Here is a 24375-nt window from a genome sequence, read left to right on the forward strand (position 1 = left end):
CCATGTCTGTCTCACCCCCAAAATTGAGTTATTCTAGTATGGGAAATTTTCAGTTGCTGACATTTTTATTTTTTTTATTTTTTATAATTTTATTTATTTATTTATTTATCCCCCCAAAGTCCCCATAGATAGTTGTATGTCATAGCTGGACATCCTTCTAGTTGCTGTATGTGGGACGCGGCCTCAGCATGGCCGGAGAAGCGGTGCGTCGGTGCACGCCCGGGATCCGAACCCGGGCCGCCAGCAGCGGAGCGTGCGCACTTAACCGCTAAGCCGTGGGGCCGGCCCCTGACATTTTTAAAAGTATATTAATAATAAGAGAAATTGAACCAAGTTTATTAAGGACTAATTCCTTGCTACTGGGCTGCACGTTTCATCACTGAAATGTCTTCATTTAATCTGTATACCCACGCGAAGCAGTTGATTTCACACTGTCGTCGTAGTGCACGTTGTCTGTTGAAGTGAGTCCTTTGTAGGATCCTTGTCCTTCTGTGTGATGGCTGAAGCCTTGAGACAACATGAATGGCTTGTAACTTGATCCACAAAGGGTGGCTTTGCCATCTGCTGTCTGTGCTATTGCTCATAGCATAGAGACGTCACATCTGTGGTTATTTCTGCTGGGTGCTGGTGAATCACAGTGTCAACTTCTGAATAATTGAGCTTTTTTTATTGTTTCTTCCTTTGTAGAGACTTAAAGCCTGAGAATATTCTCCTCGATGATCGTGGTAAGTGACTGAGCCTTTCACGTCTGAAGCATAGATTTTTTATTTATTGTGAAATTTTTCTTGTACATTATTGTTTGTCAGTCACCATATAAGTGCATCCCTCCACCCTTTGTGCCCACCGCCCACCGCCCTAGCCCCTGGTAACCAAAAAACACTTCTATCTGTCTGCGTGTTGGTTTATCTTCCACATACGAGTGAAATCATGCCCTGTTTGTCTTTCTCTTTCTGGCTTATTTCGCTTAACATAATAACCTCCAGGTCCATCCTTGTTGTTGCAAATGGGACGATTTTGTCTTTTTTATGGCTGAGTAGTGTTCCATTGTATATATATACCACGTCGTCTTTATCCAATCATCAGTCGAGGGACACTTGGGTTGTGAAGCATAGATTTTGTTAAGAGGGACTTGGATACAGAAAATTAATGTGAACTTAGCCAGTTAATGCAGGATAGAAACAACAACAAAAAGAGAAACTCTTTGGTACGCGTTCATTAAAAAATATAGTACAGATAACATTGTCATTCCCCTCTATTTAGGCAAGAAGCAGATGGTCATAATTTTCAGTTAATAGTTGAGGTTTAGAAGCGTATTAAGGGCCGGCCCTGTGGCTTAGCGGTTAGGTGCGTGCGCTCCGCTGCTGATGGCCTAGGTTCGGATCCCGGGCGCACCGACACACCGCTTCTCCGGCCATGCTGAGGCCGCGTCCCACATACAGCGACTGGCAGGATGTGCAGCTATGACATACAAGTATCTACTGGGGCTTTGGGGGAAAAAAATAAATAAATAAAATTATAAAAAAAAAAGTCATCGTATTAAAAAAAAAAAAGAAGCGTATTAAAGTAAACTCATAAGAACATTTTTCTCTCTCCTATTTCTTGCTGTTGACCCACATCTTGTTGTATTCCTTAGATATGTATTTTCATGCCTTCCTAAACCATACCATGCTGCTCTTGGTGCTAGCCTCTTCACAGAGCAGGAGCTCAGATAGCTGCATGAGCTCTCTTTGACTGGCAGCTGGGCACCCTGTAAAGATGGCCCTTTGGGGCTGGATCTTTGTCAGCAGCACTGGTGCCCACTCAGACTTCGGTTCTCTGGGTGCCGACTGCACCAGAGAATGTAAGACCTGTTGCCACACCTACTATAGCTGATGTATTAACAAGTAACCACATAAGCAATATTGGGAGGGAACTTTTTTCAGGAGATTTTTTTGGCTGTCTGAGAAGTCTTACAGTCTAGTGGAGAGCATGAGACCAGGCTAAGATGACTCATATAAAGGAGAAGAGGGCCGTATTTAAGACAAAGCCTCCTGAAGGCAAATGTGGGGTACTTTTAATGCAAAGACCCCTTTTATACAGACTCTGCCAAGCTTTCCTGCTTGTTATCTAATTGATGCATGAAACAGCCACCTTGGGAGGAAGGCGATGAATTCTCATTTTATCTAGAGTAATACCAAGATCTGTAAGTATCTTGCCCAAAGGCGTGTCCATAGCTTCTGGCTCTTAGCCAGAATAGTTCGATTTATGAACATAGTTATAGTTCTATATATTTGGGTCTCCTTTAATTTCTCTCAATGTCACTTGGTAGTTTTCATTGTAATGGTCTTTTTTACAAAAGGTAACACATTTTTGTTATTTGATGTTTTTTAATGGTATTGTTTTTAAAACTTCACTTTCGGGCCGGCCCCGTGGCTTAGCGGTTAAGTGTGTGCGCTCCGCTACTGGCTGCCCAGGTTCGGATCCCGGGTGCGCACCAACGCACCGCTTCTCCGGCCATGCTGAGGCTGCGTCCCACATACAGCAACTAGAAGGATGTGCAGCTATGACATACAACTATCTACTGGGGCTTTGGGGGGAAAAAATAAATAACTAAAAATCTTTAAAAAAAAAAAAACTTCACTTTCTATTTGCCTATTGCTGATATTTAGAAATACAATTTCTTCTATTATTTATATTTTGTAATAGTGTCTGATACATTGTTACGATTGATGAACCAACATTGGTACATTATTATTAACTAGAGTCCATAGTTTACCTTAGGACTCACTCTTTGTGTTGTGCATTCTGTGGGTCTTGACAAATGTATACTAATGATATATGTATCATACAGAATAGTTTCACTGCCCTCAGAGTCCCCTGTGCACCACTTATTTGTCCTTCCTTCCCTCCCCCCCAAGCCCTGGCAACCATTGATCTTTTTACTGTCTTCATAGTTTTGCCTTTTCCAGAATGTCATCTAATTGGAATCATACAGTGTATAGTCTTTTCAGATTGGCTTCTTTCACTTAGTAATATGCATTTAAGTTTCCTCCATGTCTTTTCATGGCTTGATAGCCCATTTCTTTTTAGCATTGAGTAATATTCCATTGTCTGGATGATCTACAGTTTGTTTATCCATTCGCCTTCTAAAGAACATCTTGGTTGCTTTTAAGTTTTAGCAATTATGAATAAAGCTGCTATATAAACATTCATGTGCAGGTTTTTGTATAAACATAAGTTTTCAACTCCTTTGAGTATATACCAAGCAGCTGGATTGCTGGATCATATGGTAAGAGTATGGTTAGTTTTGTAAGAAACCACCAAACTGTCTTCCAATGTGGTTGTACCACTTTGCGTTCCCACCAGCAACGGTGAGAGTTCCTGCTGCTCCACATTCTCGTCAGCATTTGCTGTTGTCAGTGTTTTGAATCTTACCCATTTTAGAATGTAGGTGTGGAGTGGTATCTCACTGTTGTTTTAATTTGCAGTTCGCTAATGACATATGATGTGGAGCATCTCTTCATAGGCTTACTTGTCATCTGTATATCTTCATTGTGAGGTATCTGTTCAGGTCTTTGGACCATTTTTTAATTGGGTTGTCATTTCTTATTGTTGAGTTTTAAGAGTTCTTTGTATATTTTTGATATCAGTCTTTTATCAGATAGATGTTTTACAAAGATTTTCTCCCAGTCCATGGCTTGTCTTTCATTCTCTTAGTAGTATCTTTCACAGAGCAGATGTTTTTATTTTTTTATTTTTTTGTGAGGAAGATCAGCCCTGAGCTAACATCCATGCCAATCCTCCTCTTTTTGCTGAGGAAGACCGGCTCTGAGCTAACATCCGTGCCCATCTTCCTCCACTTTATATGGGGACGCTGCCACGGCATGGCCTGACAAGTGGTGCATCGGTGTGCGCCCGGGATCCGAACCCCGGGCCGCCAGCAACGGAGCACGCGCACTTAACCACTATGCCACAGGGCCGGCCCTTGATGTTTTTAATTTTAATGAAGTCCATCTTATCAACTTTTTTTTCATGGATTGTGCTTTTGGTTACAATTGCAATTGACTTTACATCTAGTGACCTTCTTAAATTCACTTAATTCTAAAAGTTTGTAGATTCTTTTGGATTTTCTACACAGACCATCCTGCCACCTGCAGATGACTGTTTCATGTCTGCCTTCCCAATTCTGAAGCCTTTTGTTTCTTTTTCTTGCCTTGTGACACTAGGTGGGACTTTCAGTACAATGTTGACTAGAAGTGGTAATAGTGGGCATTCTTTTCTTGTTTTGGATCTCAGGGGCAGCCTTTCAATATATCACCAGTAAGTATGAAATTTGCTGTAGTATCTTGGTAGAAATTCTTTATCAGATTTAAGAATTTTCCTTTTTTAAAAAATAATGAATGCTGTTGAATTTTGTCAGTGCTTTTTTTATCAAGATGATTATATGATACTCTTTTTTTCTGTTAATATAGTTAATTCACCAGTTAATTTTCGAACATTAAACTAACCTTCCATTCCTGAAATAAATCCAACGTGGGCATAATGTGCTATCCTTTACATAGATTGCTAGACTCTGTGTCCTGATGTTTGGAGGAGGAAGCTGGTTCCGTTCTTGAGGCCCTTGATCTCCAAGTTTGCCTCTCCAGTGCACCTGAATGCCAGAGTCCGTGCTGGTGTCTCTGCCCCAGCAGCCGTCTCCAGGGGTCCAAATCTTGACTCAGCCTCCAGCTGCTCCCAGCCTCGGTTAGAGTCCAGGTGGCAGCACCTGGAGGGTCTCCATGAGAGTCCCCCACTCCAGGTCAGCAGCCTCTGGTTTCCCCAGGGTTTGCAATTGCTTCTGAGGAAAACACCTGCTGCCCTTCATCAGTTCACCTTAGTGTGGTTCTCCGCTCGAAAGATTTAGTCCATCGAGTCTAGTCACTGCCGTGGTGCGCTGGTGCCTGTAATTTGTGACTTTTGTGATTTGCTCTCCTCGTTGTGGTCAGTAGTAGCGTGGGCGCACGGCGACCTTCTCCATCTCACCCAGAAGCAGGAGCCCAGCATCATTTCTGTGGTAATTACTGTGTTAGTTGTGCTTATACCCCATGGAGTTGGTCACATTCCAGTGAAGAATAGAAAGGAATGACAAAACTTTGTTTTGCTTTGCTTGATTTCGGGGGACTTTTAACTTTCTTTTCTTCTAGTTTTCCTACTCTTAGTTTTTAAAAATGTAATCGTAGCTCTACTTTAGTTTCTATGACTTAAACAACACAATTGATTCTAGGATTTTTACTATCATGCAACTAAAATTCCTAAGAACTAATTTCCACCAGTACATCAGAGTAACATGATTGTCTGTGTAAATACTTCTCCATTTCCCTTCTTGACAACTTGTTAGGTTTTCTGTTTTCTTAAAGCAGAACTTGACATTTGTGGTGGAATTAGGTAAAAAAAAAAAACCTGAGAATCATCTGTTCTAGGTTGTGAGGTGCATTTACTCTTTGTCCTAAATATGGCAGCACTCTTCTTTGCAAACTTATAAATTAAGGAGGACTTGGTTTCTGAAATGCAGCTGGGGGTTGAGATAACAAAGAAAACGGTATCATGCTTGTATTTTCTAAAGAAGAGGCCTCAGTTTTATGGAATAGATATATTCCTTAAAAATGAGATAAATAGTTTTTGTAAAAACCAGTAGCATTTTATAATTGACAGTGATTTTAAAGCAAATCCTGTACATCATATTCTTCTGTCTATAAAATAAAGATATTATTTTTTAACATAAACACAATGCTATTATTACATCCTGAAGTATTTAATAATTCCTTAAAATCACCTATATCCCATTGGCTTTAAATCTTCCTTAATTATTTAATAAACATTTTTATAGTTGCATATTGGAATATTCAATGAAGTCCACATTACATTTGGTTGATATCTTGTTGAGTCTTTTTTAGCTTCATAGGTTCTTCCTCCCTGCTTCTTTTTGTCATTTGTTTGTGAAACCAGGTGTTATGGGCCAAGTTCTGCCCCTCCGAAATTGATGTGAAGCCCTAACTCCCAGTACCTCATAATGTGATGTATTTGGAGATAAGGTCCTTAAAGATGTAACTAAGGTTAAATGAGGTCATTGGAGTGGGCCCTAATCCAATATGACTGGTGTCCTTATAAGAGGAGATTAGAACAAAGACGGATGTGAAGACACAGGGAGAGGGTGATCTTCTACATGCCAGAAGGATAGGCCAACCCTTCCGACACCTTGATCTTGGACCTCCAGCCTCCAGGACCATGAGAGAGTAAATTACTGTTGTTTAAGCCCCGCAGCCTGTGGCACTTTGTTGTGGCAGCCTGGCAGACGAGTACACAGACATTTGTCCTATAGAATTTCCCATGCTGTAGATTTTGGCTCTCCCCTGTTTTTCCTGTAAGCCGGTGGTTAGATCTGGAGGCTGGAATAGGTCCAGGTTTGATTGTTGGTGCGCATACTTCATGTGTACTTCCTGTTATATTACATCAGGCGGCATATGATGGCTGAGTGTCTCTTGTTATGGTGTTCAGATTGATCAGTGGTTGCAAATGTTGTCAGCCTGATCCATCCATTATTCAGTTCCTGCCAGCCTTTCACTTGATGACTTAATGATCAATATTGAGATCCATCATTTCACCGGGATTATAAAATGATGATATTCTAATTCTGTCATTTCTTTTGCACTTATTTGTGCAAAAAGAACTTTGCTTCATCAACATTTATTTACCTGTTTGTTCAGGAAAAGCAGGTAAAATACTTGAATACTTCCCTTTATTTCCACTTTTCAGAATATCGTGTTAGTTCTCCAAGATGACCAATGAGGTTTTTGTTTTTTTCTGTTTTGGTATCATTATGAACTTGTGGATTTTAACACTTTGGTATATTTTAATCTATTGGAGTCATTATTCCTTTTGCTGTTTGGATTGTCCCATCTTTGGCCAGGGGATGTCCATTCGTCTTTAAGAACTGCCTTGTTTTATGCTAGAATCAGATGTTCCAGGATTATCGTGCACACGTGCTGACCGAGACTTGAGATCAACCATTTCTCCAAAGGGACCTGGTCCTCTCTGTGGAAAGCAGCATCGTGAGACCACAGTCTGGGTACCACGATGCTCATTACTGTTGCATTGGTCGTTCATCCTTGGCCTTTTCAGTGTACAGAGAAAAAACTGTTTGTTTGAAGAAAATATTCATCATGGATTCATATTGATATTTCCAATTCTCATTTAACTTCTTCATTTCACGTTTGTGTTTTTTTCTCCTCATGCTGAAAATATTAGTTCCTATTGACGTTAACATAATTACAGTATTTTTCTCCACTTTGCTTTTTTTTTTGGTGAGGAAGATAGTCACTGAGCTAACATCTGTGCCCATCTTCCTCCACTTTTGTATATGGGACGCCGCCACAGCATGGCTTGATGAGCGGTGTGTAGGTCCACGCCCTGGATCTGAACTCGCGAACCCCGGGCTGCTACAGTGGAGTGTGGGAACTTAACCACTACTCCACCGGGCCAGCCCTTCTACTTTGCTTTTTTAATCTATAACAGAGATCACTCTACAATACAAAATGGAGATCTTCCTTATTCCTTTGTCTGGCTGCCTACAGATGAACTGGCTTGGTTTGCTCAGTCCCCCCTGATAGATCACAGGCTATCCCCGTCTTTTGCTGTTTCAGTTAGTGCTGCAATGCATAGCCCTGTGCACGTCATTTCTTGTTTTTCTAGTGGATCCTTGGGATGATTCCTAGAAGTGGGAGCGCTAAGCTCAAGTTTTGCCAGGTGTTGCCAGATTCCTCTTGGGGGCGCTGTGCTAGTTTGTATCCCCACCAGCACAGTGAGTGTCCCTGCTTCCCCATAGCCCTGACAACCGACTGTGCTCTCAAACTTTGAGTTTTTGTCAGTTTGTCAGTGGTTTTACTTTTCATTTCTCAGTTTAAAACATCACTTTTTAAAAGAAAAAAAAGACAGAGATACTTAAAATTTCACAACATGCCAGTACTCTACTTAAACATAAAATACATAAAAGCTGCATTATTGAGAGAATCTTTTTGTTTGAATGGAAACTGAGCCACACTAATAAATGGCAGACCTGGGACTCAACACAAGGCCACGTGGCCCCAGAATCTGCTCTAACCCCTCTGCCCTCCTGCCTCCCCAAGGGTGGACGTGTGACAAGGGCATAATGTGATTCTTAATGCGGTGCAGGCTAAGTCAGAGGTCCATTTTTCTGTCTGAAGCATAATGCAGACTGTTTTAAAATGATTTCAGTGCCTTGAAGGACATGTTGCCTATTTTTCATCTTCAGGAAATATTTACTGTTGATTCATTCATTTCTTTGATAAATACTTATTGAGCACCTGCTGTATGCGGGTACTGTATTAGAAGCTGGGGACACAGTGGTGAATAAGCTGAGCAAGGTGTCTGTCTCCCGGGCTGGTTTATCTTTTTAGAGTCTCAAAAGAATGTTTTCCATAATTTGTTATTTTAATAAGGAATTTAATAACTATTTAAGTCTTCCTATATAACGGCATTAACACATAACGTAGGTTTTTTTTTTTTTTTTGTGAGGCAGATCAGACCTGAGCTAACATCCATGCCAATCCTCCTCTTTTTGCTGAGGAAGACCCTAACATCTATTGCCAATCCTCCTCCTTTTTTTCCCCAAAGCCCCAGTAGATAGTTGTATGTCATAGTTGCACATCCTTCTAGTTGCTGTATGTGGGACACGGCCTCAGCATGGCCGGAGAAGCGGTGCGTCGGTGCGCGCCCAGGATCTGAACCCGGGCCGCCAGTAGCGGAGGGCACGCACTTAACCGCTAAGCCACGGGGCCGGCCCCACATAACGTAGTGTTTAAGTGAAGTTCCTTAATTTTGTTTTTTATTTCCTTGCCTCCATTACCATTTGTTCTTCAGAGAAAAACATCATATTATTTGTCTATTGTCCCTATATATAAGCCTACTGGTATTCTGATAGTGTTTATTTGCTGTTTCGTAGTTGATGTAGTATTCATTATAGTTTTTTTTATGTATCTGGTAGTTACATTGAAATAAAATAAATGCAATGCTTCTGTTTTATCAAGTGGTTGTATATGGTTAAAGAGCTTCCTTACCAATAGCCAGGTGTAAATCTAATTTCTTGCTGTTAATGGAACTGAATGAATTGTATAGTATTTTACTAAATGTGGAAAAGTTAAATGTAATTTTAGATTTAAATGTTTTCGAGTATGAAATGCTATAATTTCCATCCATGGGTTTTTAGATTTTTTTTCCATTTTTTATTGTTGTCAAAGTGACAGCACGCCCCCTATGATTTGTGTAATGTATTTGAACACACACAGGGCACATCCGCATTTCAGATCTTGGTTTAGCCGTCGAGATCCCAGAAGGGGAGACGATCCGCGGCAGAGTTGGAACAGTCGGCTACATGGGTATGTGAAAGACCACTGCAGCGCTCCTTGTTTCCTCCCAACAGAGAGAAATGAAAATGCGAATGCACCTGGAGGTCAGTTCTAACCCACTGGTAGGTAGCCTGGGGCGTTTGAAATCTGTGCCCAGCCAGTGTTGGAACTGCAGAGGAGTCCTGCCGTCCACCCTCCTCTTCTAGATGGGTGTGAGGCCCGTGGAGGTCACGCAGCTGAGTGCAGGCAGTCGGGACAGGACAGCAGGTCTCCTCACTCTGATGCTGCCACCCTCTGTGCACATGCCCCGCAGACCCCTCGGGAAATCGTTGTTCCTTGGTTATTCTGAAGCCTCTGTGAACAGGAGGCCCTGGCCTTGGGTCAGCTCCCGAGGAATAACCTCACAGCTCCCAGCCCAACAGTGCCAGCTAGACCCAGGGCTGGCCTCTGACATGCAGGCACCTGAGGGCCTCTGCAGAGTTCTGCAGTGACACCCCGTGTCCCTCTGTTTCTGCTGTCACCTGCTGCTGGGGGTCTTGACTATGTTGGGAATAGATGGCCAATGCCCTTGGGGCGCCCATCTGTGTGGCTCTGCATGTTTGGAGGGAGCCTCCTCCTCAGGAGGCGGGGTCTTCCCTAGGGCACCGTTTTCCCGTGTTAGAGCCAGCCAGACGTTACTCTGTGACGATTCATTTCATGCTCTGTGAATAGTACAAACTGTTTCTATTAACAGCTTTATTGAAATACAATTCTTGTACCATAAAGTCCACCAAAGTCTGAAGTGTAGAGTTCAGTGGATTTCAGTCTATTTGCAGTTGTGCAACTGTCACCACTGTCTAATTTCATCACCTCAAAAAAGAAACCCAGTACCCATCAACAGTCACTCCCCGTCCCTCACCTCCCACCCTAGCCCTACCTTCTGTCTCCATGGACTTGTCTATTCTGCCTATTTCCTGTAAATAGAATCATGCACTATTTCACCTTTTGTGTCTGGCTTCTTTGGCTTAACATGTTTTCAAGGTTCATCCATGTTGTAACAAATATTAAATTTATAATGTGTTATTTGGAATTAGTTATAAGAAGTTTTAAACCCCAAATTTAATTTAATTTAAATTTCCTGTATTTGTTATGTAGCTCCTGAAGTTATCAATAATGAAAACTATACATTTAGTCCTGATTGGTGGGGACTTGGCTGTCTGATATATGAAATGATTCAGGGACATTCTCCATTCAGAAAATTCAAAGAGAAAGTCAGACGGGAGGAGGTGGAACGAAGAGTGAAGAAGGACACTGAGGAGTATTCGGAGAAGTTTTCAGAGGACGCCAAATCCATCTGCAGGATGGTGGGTCGGGCTCCGGGGAGGCTGGGAATTACACGTCTGGCTCGCTCTAGTCGTTTTCCCTGGCAGCTGGGAAGACCCAGCAGTCCTCCTGTGGGTCTGCAGTGCTGCTGCCGACAGCACTCGGGCTCAGGAGAGGCACCCAGAGGTGGCTTCCTGATGCGAATGCCAGTCAGGCTTCCTCTCCAGTCAGACAGGACAGTAGGGAAAAGTTCCAGACATCATCTGGGAAATGACATAATTGGGTTTCTGATCAATCAGAGTGAAGCAGAGTGGAGTTCATTGTTTGCTTTCTCAAAAGATGCTGCTGAAGGGAAGAGCATGCCAAGGTACTATCCTTTCAGAACACAGCTGAGCTTTGTTTCACTCACCAATTTCAAATGAAACTAAACAGATAGCAGAACCTTCAGGGTATTTGAAACGGTGAGGTTTTTCTCTTCCCTTTAACTAGCTGCCAGGGACTCTAGTCATAATAGACACCCTGACTTGACGGCAGGCCTGGTGCCTGCCACCTTCCTTGATGTGGTAAGGGCTCCACAAGGCTGAGTGTCACAGCAGGGAGACAAGGCCCCTGAGGCACCGTCAGCTTGGTCTCTATGTGCCCTTGGGGCTGGGCCGGTTTCCCTCCTCCATGCTGCCCAGACACTAAGTGAATGAGAGAAGCTCTCTCTGTCTCTTACTTATCTTAAGCCAGTACTTGTGATTTTCCAAGCACATTTTTTTCATTCAGCGAGGATTTGTTGAGCATCTTCTATGGGACAAGCACTGTCCTAGGCATTGGGGATCCTGAGTAAAACAGACAAGAATTCCGCCCTCCAGTGCTCTCATTCTACTGCAGGGTGGTGGGAATCAACAGGAAACAAAACAAATGAGGAAGATGTGTGGACTCTGCAGGACAGGGAAGCATGGAGGGGTCGGGAGTGGGGGGCAAGGGAGGGATGGAATGGGGCAGGAAGCAAGGAGACGTGCCACCGACCTTGGGAAGCCATCACAGAGTTCTGAGGGGGTCACGTGCTTGGACTCGCGATCGCCAGGTGCTGGGAAGAGACTAGACAGGTTGGAGGGAGGCCAGCCGGGGCTTTGCAGCTATTCAGGTGAAAGTTGGTGGGGCTCAGACCTGGGTGGTGGCAGAGCCGAGTGAGAAATGGTCAGAGTCCAGCTGCATGGGAAGGTAGCACCCTGTAGGATTTGTGATGTGGTGGATGTGTGGGGAAGGTCCACACCACTGCAAGGAAGGGGAGAAGGGCTGGGGCAAAGCCCTGGTGGTGGGTGGGAGGACAGGACCTGGCACCCAGTGGAGCATGTGAGCAGGAGGTGTGGGGCGGGTGGGGCTTGTGAATGTTCTTTTGTGGCTTCTGTCCTCTCGGGTCATCAGCTGCACGAGGGTAGGAGGGAGCCATTGGAGGTGTGAGGGAGGAGATGAGACTGAAGGGAGTTGGGGGTGATTCCTCGGCAGCATCAAGGGCCCATGTGGATTTAAAGGGAGATGGTGGCCCTGATTGTGTGTTGTGCTCCTGCCACACTCGGCGGGACGGTGCAGGCTTGGAACAGTTGGGGTGTTGGACTTGGCTGGTGCTGTGGTTTGCTTAAGTAGGTGTGAAGGAGCTGGAGAAAGGCAGTGGGGCTGGGATATGCATGCAGAGGAGTGGTTGAATGATGGGCCCTGGAATCTCAGTGGGTTACAGAGGAGAATGAGGAGAGCGCAGATTCAGTAGATTACAGGGAGGAGTGAGCCACAGCTTGTTGGAGTCAGGGCTCCTCCTTGCCAGAGCTAGAAAGACGGGGGCCACACAGAGAGGCAGCTGCTTGAAATGCAGCAGACTGAGGGCTTTCTGGTCATGAAGAGTCTAGGATGTGACCCAGGGAGAGAGTGGCAGGGGCGGGGACGGAGGATCAGGTCGTTGGAGAGGAAGCCACAGAGAGGCGGAGCCTGGGTCCCCAAGAGCGTGTTGGAACCACCAGCAGTTATGCCTCATACTCAAGGATATCAATAACCACGGGAGTTGATGTGGCTGGAGAAGAGTTGTTTCGGTTTCCCTTTCCTTGTGTCTTTATAAGAAGTGATGTGTCTTAGTGGCCTGTCACTGAGCAGTGGGCTCAGGCTGGCCTTTCTTCCAGCCAGCTCATTCTGCTTGGAGCTGACAGTGTTTAGTCAGCTGCTGCATATTTTATACCATTCTGCTCGAGTTACTGTTTATGTTCAGTTGATAAATATTGACTGAGCCCTTGCTACATACGAGACATTGACTGGGCTGCAGGAATGTGAAAATATAAATTAGAAATAGAGCCTACCCCTAAGGAGCTCACAGTTTAATGTAAGGCCTAATGGCAGGCCTAAAACAAACAAAAATAACTGTAATAAAAAAGCAGAATTTGATGAGTGCCATAAACAAGATAGAAACAAGGGGTTAAGGGCTCTCAGGGTGAGGAAATGCCGTTCTGTTGGAGGTGCTCGGGGAAGATGATGGTGTCTGAGTGAGGGTCAGTGTTGTGACTCAGAGAACAGGCTTTGAGGCAGGGCCCAGGGTCGAGTCTCGGCCTCCCACAACAAGCTTCCTTTCCAGGCCTCAGGTTTCTTGTCTATAGGGTATGGATGGTGCTGGGAGGATACAATGGAAGACGCGTGTGAAGTGTTTAGTAACACAGAAATCCTCAGTAATCGCTAAGAGGAGGAACAATGAGATCTTGAAGAGTGGGTTAAATTCTAACAAACAGGGATTGGAGGAGAGGGCATCTCAAGATGCAGGTTGATTTAAACAGCAGAGCAGAGGGGAGAGTGAGGATCTGCAGGAACAGGACAGTGGGCTGGGCCCCAGCACCCAGTGCACTTAAAGGGGGGCGCTACAGGCTTGTGCAAGGCTCTGCACCCTCTCTGCCTGTTCCTCTGCCTGGCACCTGCTCCCAGCGCTCTGTGCTCATGTGCTGCGTAAGTGGCCTGAGCAGGGTTTAAGGTCAGAGTGTTGGGCTTGTGTAGGACGGAAAGAAGAAAGGAAGGGAAGAGACAAAGTTGGCTTTTTACAGAAATCCAAATGGGAGGTCATAGTGACACTTGACATTTGGATACCTTTTTGTAATTTTCAGAGCTCTTTGACATAACTATGTCATCCAGTCCTCACAGTGGATTTCTAAGATGTTCTCATAGCCTTCATGGTTGAAAAATTAAGTTTGATTTTCATGACGTCCCATAGTCCATGGCAGTGGGCGAATTGGAGCCCAGGCTTTCTGACTATGGGTCCAAGGCTTTCCTCTGCCCTCTGCTGCCTGGTAAGGCCATTGGACGGTGTGTGCTGGCACAGGCTTGATGATGGAGTCATGGAGTCCCTGAGATTTCAGAATTGTATTTGGCATTACACTTAATTTTCAGATATGTTTTTAATTAACAAAGCATGCAAAGAATAACTCCATCGAGCAGATCTTATCGAGCCCCTGCCCTGGGTACGTGCTGGGGATACAGCAGGACTTCCCACAGACCCTGCCTTTAGAAGCTTCGAGTCCCGCAGGACAGACTGGCACTAAGCAGTTACCCAAGTGATGTATTCATGTCAGTGGTGACGGGTATCCTAAGGGACAGGTCGAGGATTCTCTGAGGCAGGCAGCTGGAACCTGTGGTTTAGTAGGAGTCAGCCAGGCTAAGAGTTTCATGACAGTGTGTGTGCAGGTCCCAGGGCAGGCACAGCACGGCAAGTCTGAGGAGGCAGAAGTGAGTGTGCGCTGCTGCTGGAGCTCAGCTGGTGAGGCTATAGGTGTGTGTGCGGGGGCGCCGCAGATAAGCTGGAACCAGAGTGTGCTCTGGTCTTTGCCTGGGACTTTGATTTATATTCACAAAAGCCACGGGTGCTGGCTGTGAGTCTAGGCCAGGGGTCAGCAAACTCTTCTGTGAAGGGCCGGATGTAAATATTTCTCAGGGTTTGCAGGTCTCTGTCACAGCTCTTCAGCTCTGCCATTGTAGTGCAAGAGCAGCCACAGACGTGACTGAACTAACGAGCCCGGCTGTGTTCCCATGAAACCTTACGTACAAAATCAGGCAGCTGATGAGATGTGGCCCGTGGCTGCAGCCTCCCAGCCCCTGGTCTAGGCTGTATTTTATTATTATTTTATTTATTTATTTATTTTTTGTGAGGAAGATCAGCCCTTAGCTAACATCCATGCTAATCCTCCTCTTTTTGCTGAGGAAGACTGGCTCTGAGCTAACATCTATTGCCAATCCTCCTCCTTTTTTTTTTCCCCAAAGCCCCAGTAGATAGTTGTATGTCATAGTTGCACATCCTTCTAGTTACTGTATGTGGGACACGGCCTCAGCATGGCCGGAGAAGTTGTACGTTGGTGCGTGCCCGGATCCGAACCTGGGCCGCCAGTAGCAGAGCGCGTGCACTTAGCCGCTAAGCCACGGGGCCGGCCCCCTAGGCTGTATTTTAGAGGTCCAGATCTTTCCTGTGTTTTGAGCACAGCCAAACCTTTTTGATTGATAATAATTGTGGAGGAAGGCCTATTTGAATTTGTGACAATTATAAATATATGTCAAATAAATGTCAAATAAAAAGGAATACTTTTTATTTTATTCTATTTATTTCTTTATTTTTCCCCCAAAGCCCCAGCAGATAGTTGTATGTCATAGTTGCACATCCTTCTAGTTGCTGTATGTGGGACGCGGCCCCAGCATGGCCGGAGAAGCGGTGCGTCGGTGCGTGCCCGGGATCCAAACCCAGGCCGCCAGCAGCGGAGCGCGCGTACTTAACCACTAAGCCACGGGGCCGGCCCAAGGAATACTTCTGAAAGAGACACTTTCTATTAATTTTAAGGGTATACAATTTCTAGAACTAGGCTTGCTAAATTTTTGCCTCGTCTGAGGTCCTTGGTGATCTATTTAATGAATACATTAAATGGTTTCTAATTATAAATATAACTTAGCATTGAAATGGTATCTCAAAGGCAAAACTTGAGTTTCAACTGCTTTTTGAAGCATCACATAGTCTAGATTAGTAAAATCAGAATTAATGAGGTTTATTTGATACTTTGAAATTTGAGTGACCTTTTTTGTTTAGATGGAGGTGCTCTCTGCCTAATTCTTTGGTTATTATTATGGGGATTTTCTGCGTTTTCTTTTTTATCATGGGAGCTTAAATTGACTCCATGTCTGCCTCTTACACAGTTACTCACCAAGAACCCCAAGCAACGCCTGGGCTGCAAGGGTGACGGAGCAGCTGGAGTAAAAGGACACCCTGTATTCAAGGACATTAACTTCAAGAGACTGGAAGCAAACATGTTAGACCCCCCTTTCTGTCCTGATGTGAGTACACTGCCAAGAGAGCAAGAGGGGGTCCAAGAGAGTGGGTCCATGGAACACAGTGGTTTTCAAGCAGTTACAGAACCACCTGGTGGTACAGCCTGGGTGTGGCTTCAGCCTGGTGGTGCCTCTTGATCTGGTTCTTCCTCCCTCCCCCACTCCCCACTTAGCCCCCCAGACCACTCCCCAGACCTGTCCTCACGGGCCTTCCCAGCAGCCCTCAGGCTCCCAAGGCCTGGTGTCTGGCGTGGGCCGTCATTGCTGGTAGAGCCGAGCCTGTGTCACTGCCCTGCTCAGAAACCTCAGGACCAGCTCACGACCTCCCTGGTGTGCCCTACAGGGCCCTCCGTGCTACCAGGGTCCCCTTTCTGCTGTCGGTGCTGACACACTTGCTTCTTTAGTCTGGGATACGCTTCCCCACTCCGCGTCTCACGAGGTCCTGGCTCCACACTGAGGGTCCTGGAGCGGTCCCTTGAGCCTCCTCATGAGCGTGTTGTGGGCCCCAAATGAAGTCATGTCTCCAAGTGCTTAGCACAGGGCCCGGCACGTGTCAGTGCTTGGTGGGACTACCTGTTGATGAAAGCATAAATGAATGACAACAACATCCTGGACTCTGTCCTTAACAGTCCACTACAGGCGTGCTATAGAAATGTGAAGATAGTTCTGTGGGATAAGATGGGAGTAGGATGTACAATTAAAATATTTTTAGTTGTATAATTCAGGACTTATGTTTATTTTATATTCATATATGTTATAGTAGTAACTTCTTCCTCTGGATTAGTTCACACATTACATGTTTATTGAATGCCTACCACCTGCCAGACACAGCTCTAGGTATTAGGGCCACGGGGAGAGGGAGAGAGCAAGGTCTCTGCTGCTGTGGAGCTCGCTCCATCCTGCAGCGATAGGCAGTAAAACAAATTACAAGATGCGGAAAAACACTGGACGGTGATAGTGCGCCACAGGCACTTCACATGAGCCATCTGGCCTCAAGAGTCTTCTTTCCACCAGGCCCTGGGGCTGCTTGGGGTCTGGAGCAGGGAAGGCAGGCTGAAGACAGTCTTCTCTGAGGAGGGGGAGATGACACCAAGCACGGTACTGAGAAGTGTGGGGCAGAGCCTGCCAGGCAGAGGCTCTGGGGCTGTTCTGGGTGTTGCACTGAATTGAAGCAGAGGAACCCGTGGGGGCCAGTGCACAGTAGAGTCTGAGCGTAATGTGTCAGGCAGTTTTGTTTGAGTTGGGCAGGCAGTATGGGGTTCCGGACCTTCAGCCTGGGCTCAGTCCTCACCAGCCGTGCCTGGACTGTCTCCTGAGGGCGGGGCCTGCCATGTGGCTTGCATTTCCCCACCTTGCGGTAACTGACTGAAAGAATGACAACCACTTTCAGAGAAGTTCTGACCAGTGACCAACGGAACATGACTTCTTTGATTATCACACTCATTGTCGTGTGCAAGTTCAGGCACGCAGGTAGAACATTTCTCAGAACTGCAGGGTGCCTCTTGCATTAGCAGGGCCTGGCCCGGAGCTGCAGACTCCTGTGCCTTTTGTTCCTTATTCCCAGAATCGCAGGCAGCCGCACTGGGGGAGGCAGCAGCCTGGGCCTGGACATGCTCTGCCTGCTTGCCTGACTCCTTGTACCTGAGGACAGCAGTGCCAGGGTAGGGGCTGCAGGCCTGGGCTCCTGTCCCAGCGAAGGGGGTCTGCCAATCCACAGAGTGGAGCGGGAGGGGTCAGGCACCTGCTGCCTGTGACTCCCTGATCGGCTGAAGACCACTAGATGACCTCTGACAGGGATAGTGAGAAGCGGGACCTGTCGTTTTTTACTTAGACTTTACGCAGGGTGCTGTGCGTGAAGGAAGCCGAGGGCTGGAGGCAGGGGCGAGAGTCCCCGGCTGATGGTCTCCATCCTTCTCCACAGTATTCCAACAAGAGCACCCATCGTCTCCCTTCCTGATCCCCGGCCCCTATCTGTAATCCATCTTCCACTGCAGGAGAGGAGGGTGGGAGCCTTTGTGGGCTGGTGTCCACAGGGTCTGTGACTCTGCAAGTTCCCTGGAGGAAGGATTAGAAAATACCGCCAATGAGGAACTCGGCAAAGAAACAGGAATAGTAGGGTGTTGGTGCATCGACTTCACGTGCATTGTATTCGTAGTAATTAAGGAAACTAAGAAAGATTGCAGTCATCTGATGGTCGATGCCTTTTTGTTGTTGGTGCACAGCCACATGCAGTTTATTGCAAGGACGTCCTGGATATTGAGCAGTTCTCCACGGTGAGAGGAGTCTACCTGGACACCACAGATGACACCTTCTACAGTCAGTTTGTTACGGGGTGTGTCTCCATCCCCTGGCAGAATGAGGTACTGCCCTTTTCAGCATAGCAGGTTTATACTAGTCATAACAATGACAAAAGAAAAAATTATGTGTATATGTGTGCATAATAAACAATTTCCTCTTTAAAATATCTTTTTAGCTATTTTTACATACACACACATTTGCGTGTGTGTGTGTGTGTGTTTGAGACTGTGGTTGGAGGTGATATTTTGCATGGCCGCTGCCCCTTGTCCCTCGACAGGAGGTGGAATCCCATGGGGTCTTGCCAGCCCTGAGTCCCGTGCCCGAAGCAGAGCTGGCTGGCACCGTGGTTCCCATGGTAGTTAACTGCTTTAGGGGCATGCTCAAAAGAGGTGGCCCTGTTACCTCCCCCAAGAAGAGGTCAGGAAGCAGGGGAAGCAGGAATCGAGGGCGGGAACTGGAGTGGCCCTGGAGTGCTGAGCACGGGTGCCAGGTGGGAGGCGGCCAACTGACCTCGTGGTGTCATCTCCCACACTCCATCCTGCTCCTCTGTGGATGCAGATGATTGAATCGGAATGCTTCAAGGACATCAACGAAAGTGCGAATGAGGAAAAGATGGCATTAGATGTAGAAGAGAAAGCACGTCAGACAGTTCCCAGACCAAAGAGAGGCTTCTTCTACAGACTCTTCAGAAGCGGGGTGAGGGTGATAAGACGGTTTGTTCTTTTGTTCTTTTTCAATGTGATGTGTTAAGTATTTCACCAAGGTAAAAACTTTCTTTTCTTTTTTCAATGCCTGTTACATAAGACATTTCCCATAGTTTAAGAGCCAGCCATGTGGTGCTATTTGAGCCCAGCCGGAAGAATCCTCACAATGGTGTTTGCTGTTGGTGTGAAGACTCTTGTTCTGATCCCAAAAGAAGAAATGGCTTACCAACACTCAATAACAGATTCCTCTGTCAATGACAAAGCATTCTAAGCTAGGATCAGAATGCAGTGACTTGTAAAACAACCATAAAACAATACATATTATTTAAATTTGTACCTTACATGTTCTGATTCTTACAGCTGTTATCTCATTGGCCCACTTGCACAGGGAAAGCTGATTCTCTTTTGAAAATGGAAGAGTGGCTTGAAGAGACTTTTTTGTAGTAGCATTAAATTTAGAAAATTCTTTTTTTCCAAGTGAAGTTTTTCTCCTTGGACTAGTGGATTATCCTGCTTTGTACCCTGTCCGTTCTCAAGGACTTTATTCAGAGGTTGTCCACTAACATTCTAATCCATTTTTTTCAGTATAAAAAACAAGCCTTAGGTGGTAAACGACTCTCAGAGTGCACTTACCATGACCACGTTTCTCTGAGAACTGGGGGTTAGGCGTGAATTGCCCGGTTGCTCTCCCGGACAGCCTGTCTCTCAGTGTGCAGTCAGTCCTGCTTGGAAACGCTCCTCACTCAGTTCCAACCTAGGAGGTGGAGCTGTTCAGGGAAACCTACAGCTGTTGGAACATAACTGTGCAGGATGAAGCCGTTCCTCGCCACAGCACTGCTTAGAGAAGGAGCCAGGGGGCCTCACTCCCTTGAAGCACTCTGCTCTGGACTGTGTAAGTTAATTGAGTGTGCAACCAAGTGTGAGGAGCAGAGCGAATCTGAGACATTTTCCATGTGTGTGAATTGAGCATCCTCCACATTGTGAAGTAAATAAGAGAAAATATTTAAGAGTTTTGCCTGCCTTAAAGTTAGCACTCCCAAAGTTTTTAAACTGTCGTATGCACTTCAGGAAAGTTAAGGCAGCGTGCATTAGAAAAGTGACCGACCTGACCATTCTGCTGTCTGTCGCAGGGCTGCATTAAGGGCGAGAAGGAAGAGCTGCCCACGAGACTGTGACCGCTCACCGCGCGAAGCTGGACCCCGGTGCCCAGAAGCACGTGCTCAGAGTTTCATCCTATCTGTGAATTGCAATAAATAGTGTGACACATCTTAAAACGTGCCTTTTGAGTCTGCAGATTTTTCTACGTTAGTACCTGAATTGTCTTTTCACTAAAGCTGGATTGAAGAAAAAGGACCACTGTGACGCCCAGAAACCCCCAGGGGTGGACACCTTGCCGCAGGGACTTGAGCTCCACGGGTGCCCATGGAGAGAGGAGGAGAGTGGGCGTGGGCATCAGCCCAGCAGTGTCCGGAGCCAAGGCTCCTGTTCCTCAACCGGGAGTGTCCTCCAGTGCTCTTCGAGGAGGGAGGCAGGTCGGGCCTCCTTTCTCTCCAGAGCCGTGGGGTTAGAAAGTCTTTGCCCGCTTACATTCACGTGGATGTCTACCATGCCTCACTTACCAAGAATTCTACCTTCCTGAGGTGCGCTCTTCCTGTGTGTGTGGCTTTGTGGCTAAGTTTTTACCTGGGCACTCCAATCTACCCTCTGAAAGATGGTGTTCAGGACGTTGAGGTCAGGGCTTGGCTGTCATGGGCTACTCACCCCAACTCTGAAGTGTGTTGGAAGGATTTCTATCACAGCGGCCTGGGATTCTCAGGGACTGTGTGCGAGCCTCACATTGTTTGAATTGGTATCAGGTGACTTGAGTCAAAGGTTAAAGGCTGGATCCGAGAAGACCTGGGTTCAGGTTGTGGATGAGGAGCCCGCCCTTCAAGGTCCTAGCTGGCCCTTAGGGGTTTAGGAGCTCCCGACAAAGATTAAGGAATGCCTGAGTTCCAGAGTTCACTCTCCTTCAGCTATTGCTACCAAAAGAGGAAGGTGGAGCCCCTAACCTGGGGTGGACACGTGGGTTTTGTTACCTGGGGAGGGACACTTGCACTCCCGAGTGAGGGGCTACCGCAGGAAGTGTGTGGATGAGTAGTAAAGACCAAGGAGGGGCACCATGTGTTCTGCTTGTGGAAGGGCATCAAGATTTCTCCAGGGAGGAGACCGTGAGAAGGAAATGTGAGAAGGAAGGAACAGCGAGCCCAGAGTCTCCCAGAGCTGGACATGCTGGAGGTCACCTCTCAGTTGGTGATGGCCTAAAGCTGGGTGACTGGAGAGTGGGGCCAAGGGGCAGATTTGGGCTTTCTTCTGTGTCCCCATGCAGACGTGGCCTCCAGCAGGGGCTTCTCGGACCACAGCAGCATTTGACAAGGTGAAGGCTGGTTGAGGGAAGAGGCAGGAACCACCACTGGCAGATGCCTCCACGGCCGGTGTCCTTTAGCTTGCTGGGGTCTTCTTGCTACCTGGTGTATGAGAAGCCAGGGGCCAGACCTCAGTGACTTTAACCAAACAGTAAGGATGCCGTGGTCTGGATGCCATGACACCGTCACACGCTGTGGAGGAGAATGTGCCAGGGCGGTGCTGAGAACTCCCCATGGGTGCCCGGACTCAGTGTTGCTCTCCTGTGGGAAATGTGTCCCCATGCAGACAGCTGTGCCCTCGCAGTCATTGCACCCGAAAGGTGCTTCCTGAGGTGCAGTTTGCCACAGGGTATTTATGAAATTGGTTTTCCATATGTGGTCACTGCATTCTGAGCACAGTAGCCTCAAGGCCAGTGTTCTAGAGGAAAATACCTTGTGAGGGATCAGAATTAGCCACCCCAAAATGTGTCTCTTTGCCTTGAGTATTTTTATTTTTTTTTGTGAGGAAGATCAGCTCCGAGCTAACATCCATGCCAATCCTCCTCTTTTTGCTGAGGAAGATGGGCCCCAGGCTAACATCCATGCCCATCTTCCTCCACTTTATATGGGACGCCACCACAGCATGGCCTGACAAGCAGTGCATCGGTGCGTGCCCAGGATCTGATCCCGGACCACCAGCAGCGGAGTGCGTACACTTAACCACTGCGCCACGGGGCTGGCCCTTGAGTATTTTTTTATTGATGTCATAATAGTTTAGAACATTTTGAAATTTCTGTTGTGCATTATTGTTTGTCAGTCACCATTTAAATGCACCCCGTCACCTTGTGCCCACCCCCCAACCCTCTTCCCCCTGGTAACCACCAAACTGTACTCTCTGTACGTGTGTTAGGTTATCTTCCACATATGAGTGAACTCAAACTGTGTTTGTCTTTGTCTGGCTTATTTCACTTAGCATTATACCCTCCAGGTCCATCCATGTTGTTGCAAATGGGACAATTTTGTCTTTTTTTATGGCTGAGTAGTATTCCATTGTGTATATATCCCACATCTTCTTTATCCAATCATCAGTCGATAGACACTTGGGTTGCTTCCACTTCTCGGCTGTATTGAATAATGCTGCAATGAACATAGGGGTGCATAAGCTGCTTTGGATTGTTGATTTCAGGTTCTTTGGATAAATACCCAGTAGTGGGATAGCTGGATCATAGGGTATTTCTATTTTTAATTTTTTGAGGAATCTCCATACTGTTTTCCATAGAGGCTGCACCAGTTTGCATTCCCACCAGCAGTGAATGAGGGTTCCCTTTTCTCCACAACCTCTCCAACATTTGTTATTTTTTGTCTTGGTGATTATAGCCATTCTCATGGGTGTAAGGTGATATCTTAGTGTAGTTTTGATTTGCATTTTCCAAATGATTAGTGATGTTGAACATCTTTTCATGTGCCTATTGGCCATCCGTATATATTCCTTGGAAAAATGTCTGTTCATATCCTCTGCCCATTTTTTGATCGGGTTGTTTGTTTTTTTGTTGTTTAGATGTGTGAGTTCTTTATATATAATGGAGATTAACCGCTTGTCAGATATATGATCTGCAAATATTTTCTCCCAGCTGGTGGGTTGGCTTTTCATTTTGATCCTGGTTTTCTTTACCTTGCAGAAGCTATTTAGTCTGATGAAGTCCCACTTGTTTATTTTTTCTTTTGTTTCCCGTGTCTGAGTGGACATGGAATTTGAAAAGATCCCTCTAAGACCGATGTCAAAGAGTGTTCTGCCTATATTTTCTTCTAGGAGTTTTATAGTTTCAGATCTTACCTTCAAGTCTTTAATCCATTTTGAGTTAATTTTTCTGTATGGCAAAAGATAACGTTCTACTTTCATTCTTTTGCATGTGGCTGTCCAGTTTTCCCAGCACCTTTTATTGAAGAGACTTTCCTTTTTCCATTGTATGTTCTTAGCTCCTTTGTCAAAGATTAGCTGTCTGTAGATGTGTGGTTTTATTTCTGGGCTTTCAATTCTGTTCCATTGATCTGTGTATCTGTTTTTGTACTGGTACCATGCAGTTTCGATTATTATAGCTTTGTAGTGTATTTTGGAGTCAGGGATTGTGATGCCTCTGGCTTTGTTCTTTTTTCTCAGGATTGCGTTACCTGTTTGGCCTCTTTTGTTGCCGCATATGAATTTTGGTATTTGTTCTATTTCCGTGAAGAATGTCATTGGGATTCTGATTGGGAGTGCATTGAATCTTTAGATTGCTTTAGGTTGTATGGACATTTTAACTATGTTTATTTTTCCAATCAATATGCATGGAATATTTTTCCATTTCTTTGTCATCATTGATTTCTTTCAATAATGTCTTATAGTTTTCATGGTATAGGGCTTTCACCTCCTTGGTTAAATTTATTCCTGGATGTGTTATTCTTTTTGTTGCGATTGTAAATGGGATTGTCTTCTTTTTTTTTTTTTAATATAATTTTATTTATTTATTTATTTTTCCCCCAAAGCCCCAGTGGATAGTTGTATGTCATAGCTGCACATCCTTCTAGTTACTGTATGTGGGACGCAGCCTCAGCATGGCCGGAGAAGCGGTGCGTCGGTGCGTGCCCGGGATCCGAACCCGGGCTGCCAGCAGCGGAGCGTGTGCACTTAACCGCTAAGCCACAGGGCCGGCCCTGGGATTGTCTTCTTGAGTTCTCTTTCTGTTAGTTTGCTATTAGAGTATAGAAATGCAACTGATTTTTGTTAGTTGATTTTGTACCCTGCAACTTTGCTGTAGTTGTTGATTATTTCTATTAGTTTTCTGATGGATTCTTTAGGGTTTTCTATATATAAAATCATGTCATCTGCAAACAGCGAGAGTTTCACTTCTTCCTTGCCTATTTGGATTCCTTTTATTCCTTTTTCTTACCCAATTGCTGTAGCCAAAACCTGCAGTACTACGTTGAATAAGAGTGGTGAGAGTGGGCACT

The 24375-nt window shown here is 45.7% G+C and overlaps 1 protein-coding gene across 3 annotated transcripts in view; it reads left to right on the top strand.

The window, feature by feature from the left end:
- The window catches only part of GRK4 (G protein-coupled receptor kinase 4), a 101436-nt gene extending 79154 nt beyond the window's left edge, over positions 1-22282 (top strand). For all 3 annotated transcript variants that reach the window (XM_058546619.1, XM_058546617.1, XM_058546616.1), the window contains 7 exons: positions 688-725; positions 9321-9410; positions 10515-10723; positions 15870-16007; positions 18224-18361; positions 18858-18995; positions 20134-22282. In XM_058546619.1, the coding sequence (XP_058402602.1) occupies positions 688-725; positions 9321-9410; positions 10515-10723; positions 15870-16007; positions 18224-18361; positions 18858-18995; positions 20134-20178 (796 nt within the window). In that variant the 3' untranslated portion in view covers positions 20179-22282. The remainder of the gene's footprint in view (positions 1-687; positions 726-9320; positions 9411-10514; positions 10724-15869; positions 16008-18223; positions 18362-18857; positions 18996-20133) is intronic.
- Positions 22283-24375: the final 2093 nt, after the last annotated feature.

The sequence above is a fragment of the Diceros bicornis genome, chromosome 8, assembly GCF_020826845.1.
Source record: "Diceros bicornis minor isolate mBicDic1 chromosome 8, mDicBic1.mat.cur, whole genome shotgun sequence".
NCBI classification, from domain to species: domain Eukaryota; kingdom Metazoa; phylum Chordata; class Mammalia; order Perissodactyla; family Rhinocerotidae; genus Diceros; species Diceros bicornis.